This window comes from Vulpes vulpes, chromosome 11 (genome assembly GCF_048418805.1).
Source record: "Vulpes vulpes isolate BD-2025 chromosome 11, VulVul3, whole genome shotgun sequence".
NCBI classification, from domain to species: Eukaryota; Metazoa; Chordata; class Mammalia; order Carnivora; family Canidae; genus Vulpes; species Vulpes vulpes.
The window spans coordinates 29892249-29910867 of record NC_132790.1 but is presented as its reverse complement, the minus strand read 5'-3'; the positions used below and the strand labels follow the sequence as shown (position 1 = coordinate 29910867).

The following is an 18619-nucleotide window of genomic DNA, read 5'->3' as shown; positions in this document are numbered from 1 at the left end:
TCGAATTTAAATGGGGCTACCACAGCTCCCAAAGCTGACTGGAGGCCGAGAATGATAATTTGCATGTCATTTTACAGTTTGCAAAACAACTGTGCATTCACCTAACAGCGCCCGTTGGATGTGGTATTATTATCCTCTTACTATTTCTGTATAATGAGGAAACTGGGGCTTCGTGAGTGGAAGTACTTTACCCAAGTCACACAGCTGATGGGTGGCAGAAACTGCCATGGTCTGGGAGGTCTGGCACACTAGAGCTTTTCAGTGTGCACGGACCTCAGACATATGGCTCCATTGTAAACCCAACCGTGGCCCTTCAAGTTACCTGAGAACGGCTGGGTTCTCTTCTTTCCCACTTTGCTAGGCTTAAAGCAGTCCTTTCTAAATAAAACTTGAATTTCAAGCTTCATTAAGAATGCTGTCACAGTATTTTTAAACTATGAAACCAAAAAAAAACAGGGTGGGGGGGCTAAGAGTATGACTGAGTTGGGTTTAGCATTATTGGCTTGTTTTTGTTTTCATTTGTGGTTGTTGTGTAGATTTAAAAACAGAAGACAGACTCTGAATGTGACTCAGTGACTCCCAGTCTGCTGATCCTCTGTCAGGGCTCCCCTCACCCTGACTTGCCTCCCGATGTCACCAGACCAGTGGCTGGTGAGGGACCCCGTGAGACCAGCAAGCAGAAAGGCCCCAACCCACCACACGGTGTGAGCTCCTCTATGTGCCTGCCCACTTGACAAGAGGATGTGCCTGGTTCATGTAGTACGGTCATGAAGTGCTATATGAGTCTTCTCATCTGTTGCAGGGACCCTCTGATGGGACATGTTCATTTCATACCCATTCTGAAATGGTGAAACTGGGTCCCAAAGATACGAAGTGGCTAAGGAATGAGAATAATAATGCCTGCCTTGCAGGGTCGCTGTGAGGATTGCAGGTGCATTCAAAGTGCCTGAGAGGCAACACAGGACAGCGATTAAAAGTACACGATCTATACCCAGACGGCCGGGATTTAAACCCCAGCTCTCTTGTTTGCCGACTACATGTCCCTGAGTGGGCTCTTCAACTTCTCTAAGTTTCAGTCCCCCACCTGCAAATGTCAGTTCTCATTCTCCTGTGCCTTTCTACCTGTATGCACAAAACCATGATATTTATTATTAAAAAATATATATACCCATATAGAAATAATTATTTTTAAGAATTGGAATTACACTTTCTATGAAATTTTATACTCTAGTTATTTCACTTACAATTAGAACGTGTTTCTCTATATAATAATGTATTTTGATCTTTTTCATCTCTTGATTAAAATTCATATACCAAACTGTTCCATGCTCATTGCTGGAAGGAAAATAATTCAAGTTTACATAAAGGAAAGTAAGAGCCATAGGTTAGAGAGCATTCCCCAGAGCCAGGCTCCGTGCTGGACATTCTGTGGACGCGATGTCCAGCCCTTCACAACAGACTTGCAAGGCAGACATTTCCATGCAGGGAAACTGAGGTTTGGTGAGCTGAAGTCGTTTGCCCAACATCACACAATGGATCAGCAAGAGAGCTAGGATTAGAATGGAATGGGTCTTTAAAAAAAAAAAAAGAAGCCAGAATATAAAATCCCCTGGAATCTTAAAACAACCAGACCCCTTTGGATGAAGAATTTGTAAGCGGCTTCAAGGTGCGATCATCTTTTCAGGTGCTGTTGATCCCATTAAAAACGATCGTGGATTGCAGTACAGATCATTGGTAGATGCCATCTGGAAGGAGAAATTTCTGGAAAGCAGAGAACAAAGCTGTCCGCCCTCCCTCCTCCTCCCCATCTCCCATTGCTGGAGTGGAGAGCTCACATAAAGCCATAGAATTCAGTCACCCTTCCCACTTTCTCTAAACCACATTTCTTGTGATAAGAGACAAGAGAGAAATTGACCTTTAAAAATCCTGTGTTGCAAGGGGCAGATAGAGATTTTGCAAGCCTTTTCAAAGAAGGCACAGAGTTTATTATAGCAAATGACAAAAACTTCTCCCAGATGTGTAGAGAGGGGGAGGGACATCCCACCCCCATCCCCAGGGCCTCCCTGGATGCTGTTCACCGCCTGCCATAAGCCGCTCTGTGGCCACACTACGGGCGTGAGTGAGATGAGGTTGGCTGCTGGGCTGTGGAGCAGGGGCAGCAGCTAAGTCCACGGAGAAATAGATGGACTTGCTGTACGCTGTCCACGGGGCCGTGAGCGTAAGGAGCATGCAGACAACTACAACACGAAGAATTTCCCCTTGAATTTGCCAGACCTGCTCCCATCTCTGTTCTTTCGGCTTGCTCCTGTCCACCCTCCATCCCCCGCTTAAGCATTCTGTCTTCCAGACAATACTGCAGCCCAAGCTGGGTTCCCACCTTCTGGCTTCCACAGCCCCATCTCTTCCTTCTTTCCCAGCACTGTCTTGTCTCTGGCTGAGCCAAGGGCTGAATCCTGCAGAGGCGTGACTGTCTTCTCCCTATCTGTCCACATGATGGACACCGAAGGGACGAGCCTGTCCCAGTGCCTGTTTTCTAAGGAGAGAAATGAGCTCCTCCTAGGGGGGGATGGCCTCCACCCCACCCCATGGCCCCGCCTAAGTGACTGAGCTGTTTGCCTTGGGGTCCTCAAATAATCATTCTTTCCTTTGTTCATTCGTTCAACAAATGAGATGCTCACCATGTGCAGGGCACTGTGCTCTGCATTTGGGGTAGAGAAATAAACCAGTCCATTCCTAACCCAGTGGAGGAACTAGAATGTCCAAAGTATTGACAGAGAAAGATGTAGACTGTGGAATGGTCCCAACAGCTGGATTTGAAGGAAAGTAAGATACCAAATTCCAAACTTTGCCTCACTTCACAAGCCGGGTGACATTGAGTAAAGTCCCTTAACCCAAGCCCCAGCGTCCTCATTTGTAAAGACGAGAAGGCTAGCTGAGCCTTCTGTGGGACCCTGGGGCCCACCTTTCACTCTGAAGGGGTTTCAGCCAGCTGGCCACCAGGAGAGATGGGCCCGAGGCACAGTAAGGCCAGGAGGTGGCCCTGGGGCAGGGTAGCCCCCAGGCAGGGTAGCCCTGGGGGCTGTCTGACCGAGAGGGCCACCAACATCAGATACAGAGATGAGTCACCCAGGGTCCCACCACTCACTGGCAGCTGTTAAGATCACAAAATGAGCAGAAAGCTACTCAGGACAGTGACTAATGGCAGACCTCAGCCATCCCTGTGCCATGTCACCTGTCTGCAGGGGGTACTCCAGGGAACAGCCACGGGCACAAGGGGGACACCAGAACCTCACTGAAGGACTCACTTATTCTGCACAACCCAGGAAGTCGTCAGCGATCCTGAGAGACTGGCAGGGCACATTCTCCTGGGTGCACGTGAATAAATGAGGTCTCAGACATAGGAAGGCATGTGCTCCAGGTCTCATGGCGAGAAAGTGACAGAGCCAGGGAAGCAGATGGCTCTTCAGGATCCTAGCCTGGATGTTTTTCTCTCTTGTGCCCCATTCCCTGGTCCTCAAGGTTACCTGACACCCACCAGCAGGATAGGCACTATTTGCCGTAATAAGGGTATAATAGCATAGAAATAAAATATGGACATTTGGTAAGTCAGCCAGCTTGTGTGGAATATACAATTAAGTAAGATATGAAATCCTTGGAAAATGTAAATGTTTCCAAACTAGCCCCACTGGACAATCATGAAAACTATACATTGATGCATTTCTGGTCTATCCCAAAATTTGATTGTCTGTCCTCAAAGCATACTTTTTTTCTCTTAACCAGAGTCTTCTAAACTCTGTCATCTATACCTAAGGAAACAAAAGTGTAGAAGAGTCTCTCTTACTGCAGGGCAGCCGCATGCCCTTATCGGGCTGCCATATGCTGCATTTGAAAATGGAAGGGTTTGCACAAAAGCTTGTCTTGTAAACTGAACCCTTGATAAGAATTTTGTGGGCACTACTTGCTTTTGAAATAGGTGCTTCATTTGACAATGATCATCTCTATTAGCAAAGGTTTAGCTCACATTTACTACTTTGCAAATATTTGCTGAGTGAAGGATTAGGGAGTGTCCACCCAGAAAGGCATAGGCAGACGGAACCCTTGACCTGGCATTGTCACTGTCCTGTGAAGCATACCAGTGAGCCATTCCAGTCCCGGGTCTCTCATGAAAACCCTGCTTGTGGGATGTGGCTCCATTTCAGAGAACCCCAATCTTCAAGTCCCCTGAGTCGCCACTTCCATAACTGACAAGTGTGTCTTTCCAGCCATCTTCATCTAATTCAGTTCTTCAAAGCCAAACTACATCCAGAAAGGGCAGCCCTGGAATGTGCGATGGGAGGGAGCCAAGGCAGGTCCATTGTGAGGATACCTGTCCAAGGGAAGCACCCAGCCAAGGAGCTGACAGGGGCTCTTGTTTACCAAGCACATACTTACGTGCTGGTCATCATGCCAAGTGCTCCATATCCATGATCTCACCTAATCCCCCAGCCTACCTGTGAGGTATGTCTGATTGTGCCTTTTACAGATGAGCCAAATTGAAGCTCAGAGCCCTTACTGAGACTTTCATTTCCAGTAGAATGGCCAATTAGATCACAAAGGGCCTCTGATCACAAGAAACAACAATTTCTTTTTAAAAATTTATTGCCTTTCTTGTTTTTAAAAAGGAAAGAAAACAGGAATGTGGGGAAGTCTGATTCCAGAAGCAAAGATAAAGCCAGAAGCTAGAGCAAGAGGCACAGGGATACTGAAATGAGTCCCACAGCCCTCATCTCCAGGAACTCAATGTCTGGGGAAGGAGACAAAGAAAATCAAAATTAGAGTGTGGGGAGGGGGAATGAGTGCTGTGATGGAGGTCACCCAAGGAGCCGGAAGGGCACCGAAGAGTGGTATTTCAGCAAAACTCATAAATTCATGTTTTCCACTTAAGAAATAGTTCCCAAAGGTCTCTTCAGGACTTAGAGAACCTTTTATACTTCAGAAGGAACTGGGCTCAGATTCCAAGTCTGCACCTTCTCTCACTACAGGAATTTGACCAAGTTACTCCACCACTTTGAGCCTCTGGTTCCTTCTCTCTAAAATGAGGGTGGTGACATGGCTGGGCAGCTCAGTCAGTTGAGCATCTGACTCTTAATTTTGGCTCAGGTCATGATCTCAGGATCATGAGATCATAGAGCCCTGTATCGGGCTCTTTGCTCAGCGGGGAGTCTGAGATAGATCTCTCTCTCTCTCTCTCTCTCTCACACACACACACACACAAATTAATAGTGTTTTGTTTGTTTTTAATAAAATGAGGGTAATGGTGACAACAGTGGCTTCACAGAGCTGGGAAGATTCAACGACACATTTCTTGAAAGCATTCCTTGTCAAACATTTAGCACGATGCCTGTGATCATCATCATCATCATTGTTTAATATAATATCATTAATAATAACAATAATTCCTGGCTAACCTTCCCCCCAGGACTAGAGAACAGGAAGCAGTTCTTCCAAGATGCCACAGAGCAGAGTGTTTATAAAGAGGTAAAAGACTGGCTTCCAGGGTCTGCTTCGGTGGTAAACAAGAGCAGGCAATAGCTAATAAAATTTCAAATTAGCCATGACTTTTCACAGCCCTTCAATTGTGCTAGCTGATTTAATGGTCAACGTCCCTGCTCGCTGGGATTGAATAATGGAGCATTTCTGCAGAGTTATGGATGCGGCTGCTGAATCTGTCATGCTAACATCAATAGCAGAATGCAAATAACCCACAGCCCGGGCTGTAATTATGTGTTTAAGCAATGTCTGACAGGGGCAGCACGAGAATGTGTGATGGAGCCTGCCATCCGCAGCAGAAGACAGGTGCGTGGCTAGGCAGTGAGTGGGTGTATCTGGGAGCTGGGACAGGAGCCACAAGCTAGGACCCAGGACAGTGCTGGTCAGAGGATGCCTTTCCTCCACATCTTAAGATGAATCCAGGAGGTGAGCAGACAAAGCACCAATGGTCCTTCACTTTGGAAGGAAGCTGTATGTAGACTCAGGAAGGGGAACTACTCCTTAGTAAGTACGTACTATGTGTCCCTTACTCTGCTGGATTCGAGGACGTAGGTTTTGTGTTTATGTAACATTTATGTGACACTTTTATAATCCCCTTGTAAGACGTGGGAAATGGAGGCCAGAGCGTTTAAGTGACTTGCCCAAGGTCACACTGTAGTAAGTTTCAGATCCAAGATTTGACCCCAATCTGGGTTCTGGAATCCAGGCTATTTCTGCTCTGCTGCCCTCAAGGAAGCCATAAAGTCTTGACTACCATGCCGAAGTGGACCAGAAAGATGAAGGATTTTTGTCCCTGATTTACCTAAGAAGAAAACTGGATTTCAGGGAGGTCAAGTAGCTTACCTGAGGCCACAACACCTCTGAGGCTAGGGCTAAGGGGCTTGAAGGTGCTGCCTGCGTGGATGGAGCACCGAATCTAGCCAGTGCATGTGCAGTGCTCTGGTGGCAGCATCTGTATTATAAACCGAGGGAGACAGAAGTGAGGGAAGTACGTCAATGATGAGGAGCCTGGGGCTCGGAGGGTAAATGCAGGCATTCATCCAGGGACATTCTTAGGGCCAGGTCTGGGACCTGAACTTCAATCTGAGCTTCATGATGCTCACACTGTTGAATTAAATCGAATGAAGATAGTGGTTTTCTGGCTTTTATGGATGGTCATTTGGTTTCATCATCTGTCTCATTTGTTAATTCATTCAATTCTCATCCATGTATTTACCTAACGGTCATGTTTTAAACATTTGTAACTAAGTGCTGGGGATACAGCAGAGGTGACCAGAACAGGATATAGGTCTTCAGGATGGTGGGAAGGCTTGCCCAAAGTCACACAGCTTTTAAGCAAGAAAGGCAGAATTTGAACCCAGAGGAACAGGTGTCCTTAGACTTTTCTCTGCCAACAAAGCACAGATTGTGACCCTGGGCTTTTCCTTTCCCCCCGTGAGGCAGTATCCTCTAATCCCTGGGTTTGTTATCCTTTTTAAGCTATGCTATTGGGTGCCTGTAAAAGCCCTCACGCAACCAAAAATCTATGGTCTGATAGAATTTCTTTCTTTGTACTTTGGGAAGCTGGAAGCAGTCCTATAATTTTCAGTCCTGAAAAAAATTCATCCATGAGGTAAAGAGAATTCCCTGCTAGTGGCATGGCAATCAGAGACCCCATCTCACAGAAAGCAGAGCTGGGTCTTCCTGTATGGACATGGCAGCTGGCAGCGATGCTGGCAGTCATGGGGCCTCTTCCTCACCCCTAAAGCCAGTCAGTCACCAGCTCTTATTGTTCTTAACCCTTAAACGTTCCTAATTCTGTTCCTGCTCTGATCTCAGCAACCATTATTTATGCCCCGTGCAACCTCACAAATGCCCTTGCCATTGTGGGGTCCCCAGCTTCCACTTTGGGCCAGCTTCAGTCCCCCGTCCTGGCAACAAGGGAGGTTCTTTCAATGATTCAGATCAGATGATGTCACCCCTGCTTTAAACCTTCCAGGAGCTCCCACTGTCCGGAGGGTGAGATGCAAACCCCCTATGCCGGCCCACGTTCCCGGCACTTCTGCTCCTACCAGCATCGACAGTCTCTTCTTGCACTTGCCCCTCACTTTTCTGAGTTGAGTTTAGCAGCTCAGACATTCAATATGCTCTCCCATCCCTGGGCCCTCATATAATTTCCACAAACTCTCAGAAAAAAACTGCTATCACTCTGTACACTTGCTTGTCCATCTCTCCTACTAGACCAGTGGGTTGGCAGCAGATCTGAAGCACCTGGATCTCCCAGCAAAGGCCGTGGCTTATGTCAGGTTCTTAATAGAGTTTTTCAGTGAGTGGAAAATAGAGAAGTGAACAAAGGCATTGCGGACAAACACGGCTGGTGGAACATACTGGTATGAACTTCGTGCTCTGTCACCCCTACAGATGGCTTGATGGACTGCATGGACCCTGACTGCTGCCTCCAGCCCCTCTGTCATGTCAACCCGCTGTGCCTGGGCTCCCCCGACCCTCTGGACATCATCCAGGAGACACAGGCCCCTGTGTCCCAGCAGAACCTGCACTCCTTCTACGACCGCATCAAGTTCCTTGTGGGCAAGGACAGCACACACATCATTCCCGGGGAGAACCCCTTTGACGGAGGGTGAGTCCGCTGGGCCCCAGCTCCAGCCATGCTCTCTGCAGGAGAACGGAATCACCTCTAGGGCCACATTTCAGGGAGCGTGAGTGGGAGGAAGCCAGAAGGGCAGGCATCGAAGGCTCTTGATGGAATGTCACGGGAGGCAGAGAGGCAGCCTCGGGTACTCACACTTAGAAAACTGCTATCCCAGGCATTTGGAATTTTAATGAGCAAAGTTTTGTTGTTCCCGCTGGGTGATAGATGGAGAGAGTGAGAAATCAAAGGTCTGAGGGGAATCTTGGATCAATACCCTCTTTGCAGTCAGATATTACTGATTCTGCGGTCTCCAAATGAGCGGAAACACTTTAACACTGTTTACCCTCAGAGCTGATGTCCAGAAGACAGTGTGGGGTGGGGCACATCTGCTGGCACTCCAGGCCACCTTCCTGGGCATTCTTTCACCAGTGCACAGGTGTATCTGTCACACACTCGACAGTTTTTCACTGAGGTCCATTCTGTGCCAGGTCCTGTGTTGGAATCACAGACTGAACAGGACACAGTCCCTGTCATTGGTCACTCAGTCCACTAAGAGGATGAAAAAGAGACCAGTGTGATAGACCAAAACTGCACCCAGAACCATCCCCCGGGAATGTCCAAGAGGTGCTCCTGGGTAGGAGGAAACCATGACTTAAGAACTGAGTCTTAAAGATTAGAAATGGTTTGCTCTGCCAGGGAGGGGATGGTGTTTCAGGCAGAAGGAGCAGGTTGTGCAAAGACTAGGGCCTGACAGGGGACGGGAGCCAGCAAAAGGCAACCCTCTCTTCTCTGCTCCCCAGACCAGGCTCTGCGAACTAGACATAATATCCAAGAAGGAGCTACTTCTAATGATTTTTTTTTGAGATTTTATTTATTTATTCATGAGAGACATAGAGAGAGGCAGAGACACAGGGAGAGGGAAAAGCAGGCTCCTAGCAAGGAGCCCCGTGCAGGACTCAATCCCAGGACCCCGGGATCACAACCTGAGCCAAAGGCAGACCCTCAACCACTGAGCCACCCCAGCACCCGATTTATGATTTCTTTTGAATGTCTTCCAGTGTAGTGATGCCTCTTATATGCAGAACTTTCTCTATAAATCAGCACAGTTCAGCTGAGTAGTTACAGACTGTGTCCCTTCTGTGTCCATGACTTCTGTAGCAGAGTTCTTGCCCTGCAGGGACAGCAGAATTGTGGCGATGGCAATGGCGATGGCGATGGGTGGGAAGGGTGAAAGCCATCCTCAAGTTCTGTTTAAAGGAGGAGATTGGCAGGGCTTAGTCATCATTTGGGCCTGAAGAATGCAGGAGAGTCTCTCGCTCAGATGCCTTGGGAGATGGCATTGCCTTCATCAGATTGGGGACCTGAGAGCAGCAGCACTTGGGAGCAAGGTGATGACCTCCACCCTGCACAGTAAGGGCAGGGACACACCGCAGCCAGGCGGTAGGAAGCACCCAAGAGATCTTGCAGTTCATAAGCAATTCTCTAAGCTCACATAGAGGTTAAAGGTGTTGATTTGGGAGCCATCAACAGACAGGCAGGAGCACCCAGCAGTTTGCTCAAGGAGAAGGTGTGAGGGAGGAAGAGCAGGGACCCGAGAAGAAATCACACGGAGCCACCCTGGGAGACAGTGTTGTCATCTCCAGAGCACAACTGGGAATCCAGGGAGGATGCCTCACTGTTGGGACAAGATGGAGCCTGGGTCATGGGCTTCACACCACAGGACTATGGGGTCCAGGGCACATGCCTCCTGCTGCCCCAGCCCTCCCCACAGGGAGCAAGGACAGGACAAGGGAAGCAAAGGGGGGCAGTGCTCTGAGCCCAGCAGGAGGGGCCTAACAGGAGTGGGCAGGAGCCTTCAAACTTTGACCTTCTTAGAGGAAAAAAGTGCATTGTAATCCAGATCTTTCAACTTACCTTGAGAACCTCAGAGGTTAAATGACCTTCCCCAATTCACAGGCTAATCAAGTGGCAGAGCCAGGAGCAGAACTAGAGAGGAAAAACCTGTTCATTTATCTTGGTCAGAATTGCTGCTTTAGTCTCTGGGTAGGAAGCTTCCTGTTCTTCTATTCAATTGTGTGACTTTGTATGTGTGCTCGTGGCCCATGCATTCTTGTAATCAACTGGAGATATGAGTATTATTCCCACCAAGGGGAATATTCCTTGCCCAGCTTTTCTTTACGGGACCCATTATAGGATCCGATGAGGGCTGCAGCTGGTTGGCCGCCGGTGGCTGTTCTGCCTAAGGAGTGCCCTTACTGTGCCATTCTGATCAGTCCCAGCAGAGACCACATCACCTGCACATCTGGTGACCCACTGAGCCTGCTGCTTGCATGCCTCAGATCACCATAGGACCCAAAACCCATAGGGGTTTTGGTACTGTTTCTCCAGCAGGCCTGACTTGCATAAGGAGGCAATTTGAGAAACTTGTACTGGGAGAAATGGACCTCTCCATGGAGGGGAAGAGTGTAGGTAGGCCTCAGAGTCAGGCCAACATGTATTTGTGATCCTGGCTCTGTCACTACTGGATATGTAGCTTAATATAACAAATATAATATAAATGTCTGTCAACCTTCTAAACTGATTCCTCCAGGAGAGGACCACATCTTACTCATTTTAGCCCTTAGTAGATGCTCAAAACAAATATGCATACATATTGCCTTGAACAATGAAGAAATGGTGGGAAAGAAGGAAGGCAGGTAGGTAGGAGGGAGGAATGGAAGGAGAAGGATGAATGGATACATTATCTATTTTACTTAATTTTATACTGAGGATTCAGAGTCCAGGGAGGTTAAATCATCTGCTAAAAATCATATTACAGATGAGTAGCAGAGCCAGGAGGAGAAGTTGGCTCCCAGATCATTGTTTATGTATCTGTCAACTTGGGTTAAACTACAGATGCTTTGAAAGCAGAGACCATTCGTCTTTCCAAACCTATCACACGGGGGGGCAGGGCCTGGAATATGGCATTCACTCTACAAATAAATGGATAATAGAAGCTTCTAAATGTTACAGTAAAAAATTCCTTTTACCTCATATGCACCCGAATCATTATGTCCCTGTTCCTCACTCATCAAGATTCAGAGGAAATGGCTGTCTATCACTACTGAGTATCCCCACACAGATTTTTATGTAAAACAAGCCCAAGTGACCAGAAACCTGGAAACATGAGCCATCAAATGCTTTTCTCATTGGACAATCCATGGGGACTTCGTTATCTTGATCTGGGTCTACAAACCAGTGCTTATTTGCATAGTTGGGATAAAGTAGAATCCGTTACCAAGTTTGGGTTGTTGCCTTCCTTCCTCTCAGCTGAAGGAAAGTGGCTTCATGGGAAGTGTCCAGAGTTTGATTCTTGGCTTTCCCTCCCACCAGCTCTGTGTGGCCTCTGAGGAAATGATTTAATCTTTCTGTGTGGGCCTCCAGGTACCAATAGGCAGAAATGGTGACTATTTCATGAATGTCATTGAATGGATTAACTGAAATCAAGCACCTAGCACAAGGCTTGGTACTTAGGTGGCACCAAGTGGTCAGTAAATGGTAGCTTTTATGGCAGCACCATGGCCTGCTGAAAATAACACAAGTTTTGGAATCAGACAACTGGATTCATTTTATTTTATTCAATAAATTATCATATAATGTATTATTGGTTTCAGAGGTAGAGGTCAGTGATTCATTAGTCTTATGTAATACCCAGTGCTCATTCCATCACGTGTCCTCCTTAATGTCCATCACCCAGTTACCCCATCCCTCCACCCACCCCACTTCCAGTGACCTTGTTTCTTTCCTATGATTAAGAGTCTCTTACAGTTTGTCTCCTTTTCTAATTTCATCTTGTTTTATTTTTCCCTCCCTTCCTTATGATCCCTCTGTTTTGTTTAGTAAATTCCACATAAGAGTGAGATCATATGGTATTTGTCTTTCTCTGGCTGACTTATTTTGCTTAGCATAATACACTGTAGTTCCATCCATGTCATTGCAAATGGCAAGATTTCTTTTTTTGATGGCTGAGTAGTATTCCATTGTATAAATATACCACATCTTCTTTATCCATTCATCTCAGGCAACTGGATTTAAAATCTTCTGCATCCACTTTGCAGTACTTTATGTACTTTCTATCTGTATGACTTTAGGAAAGTTCCTTAACCTGTCTGAGCTCCAATTTCCTCACCTGTAAGAGCAGGTAATAATGTCTACTTTGCAGAGTTGCCATGAGAATTAAATGGAAAAAAAAAAAACAGAAAGTACATAAAGTTATCACCTCATTCTGGCCACATAAAAAAAATGCTTGCTAATTCTTTGATGATGGTGATGATGATGATGATGATGATGGAGAAGATGATGATGATGGAGGTGGTGGTGATGGTAATGGTGATATTGTTATAAAGAGCTTCTAACTCTTTTTTAATTGGAAGTGCAACTTAATAGTAACCTATCCTCCAGGGAAGTCCTGCAGCCACCCAGAGAGGAACAAGGTTTGCCCATTGAATTCCTATCTGGAGAAAGGAAAAAGCAGCATTCCACCAGCCAGCCAGCTGCCAGCCTGGGTTCCTTTTAGGGAGGAATCCAGTGGCACTCCTCCAGAGAGTGGGGTTTCTGATGGGCAGCCAGACCCAACTTGATGACTGTGTGGAGCAGTAACAAGGCCTGTGCCTGACAGAAACCACCCATTCTCCTGCACCCTATATGCTGTGGCACAGCTTATAGAGTCTGCATAGGAGTCCATTCGATGGGCTTCATGATGCAAGCTGGCATCCAGAGATCCAGCAGCATTCCTGAGCCCAGTGAGGACAGGCAGCCCCAGGGGTGCCGGTGCTTCATGCCGAAGGCCCCCAGCTCTGGGTCTGACTCAGTGAGGCTCACATGTGAGCATGCTGGCACCACAGGAGGGACAAGATCTCAAACCCAGTGTGGGCTGACTGGAGCGCCCCTCTGTGAGGGAGGCAAGCAAGCCAGTCTTTGGTGCCCAGGGCTCTCCCCGGGACATCTTTCTTCAGAGACCTGACCCCATGTCTGAGATGAAGAAGCAGGAGGTTCTTCAGATCCACAGAGGACAGCAGGAGTTATATGGGGAGCTCCTTGCGCTTCTGTGCAGCACCCCAGCTGGCACCAGAGGTCCTGGAGCAGGGGTGGCCCTCGGAGAAGGATGAGCAGCAGCACTTCAGCACGTGAGAGCCCAGCCAGGCATAATAGGCTCTAGGCTGGGCTGGACTCCTTGGAGGAAAGCACAGAGCTTCACTCCAAACTGAAGCAGGACTGCCAGAAGGACTTGGAGTAAAGAAGGCCTCCCTGGGGCACCCTGTATGGCTCATCTGTATCCCCAGTACCCAGCCCGATGCCTGACCCAGAGCAGGTGTTTCATACAGGTTCAGTGAATACGGTAGCTCTGTCTGACATTCTGCCCCTGCTGTCCTCAACGCCATGTAAGCAACAGAGATATGAATGACGTCTGCTGATCTAACACAGGTCTAAAGTAGGAGGGGACAGAGCAAGCAGGAGATCCACCATCACCAGGTTAGGTGGCTTGAATACTGTCTTTCTTTCCCAGCCTGGAGGCCTAGACCCCATCTGCTCAGTGGAACGCCTGTTCCTCACCTGAAGTCATGGGGAAGATACAATGTATGGCACCCTCTGAGTGAGATGGAAGGTGGCTGCTCAGGTCTGTAGGTGCCAGAAGGATCCCCCCAAAGATGGCAATGACCATCCATTAAAGGAGGACACATGACAGGACCCAGACTATGAAGCTTGGGACCAGAGAGTTGGGAAAGAGAGGGAAACATGAGACATCTCCTCCTCAGAGAACATTCAAGGCAGCTCTGTCCCTATGATACAATTTTGGTTGCACCTCTTCTCTTGGGAAGGACAGGCTGGACGTAGGACAGACAGACATATTCAGCAAAGAGTTGTAGATTGCCAGTGCCAGACAGGTTAGCTGATCTTAGGAAGAGGTTCTGACAAAAGAACCACCCCCAAGTTATTTGAATATCCATTCAGAGTATGTTTGAGGACACTGTATGGGTGAGAGAAATGTGATGTTGTCAAGTCTTTCTGGAGCCCATAAGCCTAATAGCTGATCAACTCACTCAGACAAGAAAGTTGAGTGTGGACAGATTGCTATGAAAGTCAGCTGATGAGACACACTGAGCCCAAAGAGAAAAAACTTGAGGAGTCGGGGGACTTTAAGAAATGGAGGGGGATGGTGACCAGAGGATTCATCCCAAAGGAGGCAGAGGGTCATATGCTGTGGAGAGAGTTAGACCCTATAGAGAGGGGAAGACTGGGCCATCTCTGAGGGGGACAGAGCTGCCACACCACACAAGCTCCATTTGGTAAATACTGCTCTGTGCAAGGCCTGCGAGAAGCTAGGCATCTGTACCCCCTTACCTCGAGGGCCCTCTGTGTGTCCCATCCTTTGTTAGTTATTGAACCCTTAGTGCAAAGCAGAGAGGTTGGCACAGACCAAGCCGCACAAGTCAACCAATCATCCAGTGCAGAGTGTCTGAGGAGGGGAAGAGACAAAGTGTCCCAAGAGTTCAAAAGCATGGCCATCACTCCCACTGCAGACCTCAGGGGCTGCCTCTGGCACATCTTTGTGTCTCCAGCACCCAGCACAGGCCTGTCCCAGAGTAGGAAACAGTATATGTCTGGTTTTGAAAATGAACGAGCAAACCAACGAATGGATTACTGAAGACTTCGGACGGGACGTGGCCTTTGGCCTGAGACAAAGATTTCAGTGAGGATAGTGGGCCATTAAAACATTGTTTATCCCACTTCTGGTCACAACAACCCATTAGTGCATCATGCAATCAATGTAGCAAGTCGAAACTATTTTTTAAAAAGAAGTAAATTTAAATGAAATGGGGTACAATGGAATGCAAAGTGTCCGCAACTCCGTCAGAACGATGTGTGTTGCATGAAACATGGTTGGTTGTATGTGTGCGCCTGCACCCACGCTGGGTAAGCTCCGTTGCTGAGTGTTGGTGTCAGTTAAACAAGACTTAAAAAATGCATTTTAGACTGAGGAACTGGCATGACATTCCAGGATAATCAGAGAATTGAGAGAATTTTAATGTGGTTGGAGCATAATTACAGTGATATTGTTTTCCAAATCAAAAGTCAAGAGCCATGCTCTAACATTTGCAATCAAGAGGACCTTAGGAAGTTTAGGGTGTGTGATCCTGGTGTGCAGAGGGGGAGTGCAGGAGAAGGAAAAACACAGGAGACTATGCAGCCAAACAGGTGGCTTGGGACAGGGACCGAGAAAGACCCAGCCCTTGCCTGCTCACTAACCAGATCAGTCTTTCATCTCAGTTAGGACTTAAAACTGGCTATAAAGAGAAATGAAATAAAGTTGATACCATGAAAGTCTTCAGAATTTCCTGTAGATCCTTTATAAAGACACAAAGTTTCCAGGAATCTTGAAAGCAAGGGTTTCCAAGGGGAAAAAAATAATGGAAAGGAGGGAAAAAAGGTCATGTATGCACTGTAGTCTTTTAGCAGCACACTGCAGATATGAAAGCCATATGCAGGTATCAGTGGCAAAGCAGTTTCAGAAAGGCATTTGTGGGCCATCCCACCCTCATCCCCTGGCCCCAGGCCTTCCACGGCCCTCAGTAACCCTCAGAGAGGCTGAGCAATAGAGACCATCTAATGGAGCTCAAATAAACATCAGCTTCCTGACAGCTGGCCTCTGAGTGAATTTATTATTGAATTATACTCCTGCGTTTCAGAACAAGCTGAGCTGACAGGCTACCCCATCAGTTTAAGAAAAGGGGGCAGGGAGAAAGACAATGATAAATTACCCTGATGGAAGATGGAAGAAGGTAAAGATCCTGCTTCCTCCAAAATGTCAGCCATTATATATTATTCATGTTGGTTTTTTAAAAATCCCTCCCCACATTGAAATGAATGTTTATGATGATAAAGCAACTAGGTAAATTTAATTCAGGATGCAGCCAGCAACTTCTCACATCATCCTGATGAGCAGCTAACAACTCCTCCTCTGCCACTTGATCATCCCTTTATTGATTTCAAAACCAAATTACGATCTCCGTTTGCTTGGTAGCTTGAGCTTGTTCCTAGCTGCCCATCACAGGAAGCATTAGCGAGGATGCTGTGCCAAATCGGGAACCACTCAGGGCGTATGGGGAGAGGGCCTGTGTTCAGGTCCTTGGGCAAGTGAGAGCAGATGACCTTGGGTGAGTGGGGCTCCACATCCTCATCTGTAAGGTGAGGCTACCAACTCCCACCGTGCAGGCTGTTTGGAAGATTAAATGAGATAAAATACCTGAAAGCCTGATGGCTGGCATGTAGCACACATTCAGTAATAGCACCTGCCACTTACCAAGGATGTCCCACATGTCAGCACTGTTGGAAATGCTTTGTGAGTTTCATAAGTAATAACACCTCTATGTCTCCCCCTTAACCATATGACCTAGAGACTTCATCACCCTTCTTTTACAAATGGGAAATTGAGGCACAGGGAACTTGAGTAATCTGGCAAAGTGACAGGGCTTGTAAGTGGCAGAACCAGCAGGGGTTTTTTTTAAATATTTTTTAAAGATTTATTTGTTTATTTTAGAGAGAGAGAATGCATGAGCAGGAGGAGGGGCAGAGGGAGAGAGAGAGAGAAAGAGAAAGAGAAACAGACTCCCCACTGAGCACAGAGCCCCAGAGCAGGGCTTGGTCCCACTGCCCCGAGAGCAGGACCTGAGCTGAAATGGAGTCAGACAGACAGAACCATCCATGTGCCCCAGCAGAGCCATCATTTGAAGCCAAGCCAATCATCCCTATAGCCCATGTGCCAAGCCCCCGTTACCGGCTTGGTCCTTTATATGGCCATCTCCACAGCTCCAGTTTGGAAACCTGTACAGCATGATGCTGCTACAACTCCACGACCCTAACTGGTCCTGACTTTCTATCTAATTCTGTCTGATGTGATGTAAAGCTAATGTGCAGTAGATCTTTAGTGCTTTAGAGCACCAGCCTCGGAAGCGGGGAGCCCAGGCTTGCATCCTAGCTCCCCTGCTTGCTGTTGTGATCTTGGACAAGTCTCACTCTGTGCCTCACTTTTTCCATCTGCCATTTGAGGATAATAATCCATACCTCATGGGGATTTCTGAGGATTAAATGAGATGTAAAATGCTTATGTGTCAGGGCAGTACGCATTCAATAAATGTTAGTGGCCCTTGTCACTCATAGCAAGAGTCAGCATTATAGTGAGTTAGCAAGGACATTAATATTTTTATGGTTTTCAGTGCCACTATGAGAACTGGGAGAAAAATGAGAATCTTAGCCAGAAGCATTAGTGCCGTTACAGAATTGATGCTGATGCCCCAGCACCATGATAGGCGGAGGTGAATGCACCTTGAGACCATCAGCTATTTGTGGTAGAAGAGAGAACTTTGAAGTCAGAGAAAGCTCTTGGCTTAGCAAAGTAGTAACAGGACTCTCCTAAGCCCTAGAGAACATGGGGTCCTGAGTGAGGGCTCTCTCAAGCAGTAATTCCAGGGCTTCTAAATCAGGGACTTACCCAACCCTGATAAATTTCAAGCAGTAGGAAGTGAAAATACTGGAAAGCCAAGCATCACATTACTAGTACTGGCCTCAGTGGAGTGCTCAGGGTCAGGCCTTACTAAACACCTGTGCAGTGAGTCTAGCCAGTCTGATCCTGGAAGGAAGTGTCAAGAGTTGGCTTTAAGTGAACCCCATGGAGAGGGGCTGTGATGTGGAGAGATGCTACCCCCGGACAGTGTCCCAGCAAAAGAAAGAGATGTGCCTACGTGCCTCCCCTGCCTCTACCTCCTCCTCCTACCCCTACAGGGCCCTGTAGGTCCAACCTGCAGGCTTCTAGAATGAACCCCAACCTGAAGAGAAGGCTTAGAGCAGCCCTAGGTGCTCAGTCTTCTGTCCTTCAACTGCTCTGTTGTCTGACCAGTGGCTTGCCGGCTCTGACACATGGATTTCTACCTTGTCCCAGAATCCCAACCTCACTTTCTGTGCCTCAGTTCCTAAGGTAAGCAATTTTGTCCTCCTGCCACCCAAGGACTCAAGCCTTGCCTTCTCTTGCCAGGCTCTCACCCCTGCCTCTTGTGGTTCTGGAGCTCCATCCCTGCTCTGCTCAGCAACCTGAGCATTATTACCTGCTAACATATGGACGTCCACATCCAGCTGCCCAGGGGAGCCACTTCATCATGGCTATGCCCCTGTCAGACCCCCTGCCCTGCCCCTAGTATGACTTTTGCCTTTAACACTACCTGCTTATTGCTCCACATCTCACACTCAGCCTGCTGAGTGGACTTGCTGCAGGCCCCTTTCTGTGTCTCTGCCCAGCATTGTCCCCAACTCAGGAAGTGGCTCTGATCTTGGTCCATCCTTGGCCCCCCTTTCTGGGCGAAGCAAGAGAAGTCTCCCTTTTCCCAGTGAAAGTAGAACCCATCCTGTGCTCTGACAGGAAGACAGGAC

The 18619-nt window shown here is 47.6% G+C and overlaps 1 protein-coding gene across 12 annotated transcripts in view; it reads left to right on the top strand.

The window, feature by feature from the left end:
* The window catches only part of TENM4 (teneurin transmembrane protein 4), a 2793707-nt gene that overhangs the window by 2693653 nt on the left and 81435 nt on the right, over window positions 1-18619 (top strand). For all 12 annotated transcript variants that reach the window (XM_072726015.1, XM_072726027.1, XM_072726024.1 and 9 more), the window contains one exon: window positions 7930-8146. In XM_072726015.1, coding sequence (XP_072582116.1) covers window positions 7930-8146 — 217 coding nt within the window. The remainder of the gene's footprint in view (window positions 1-7929; window positions 8147-18619) is intronic.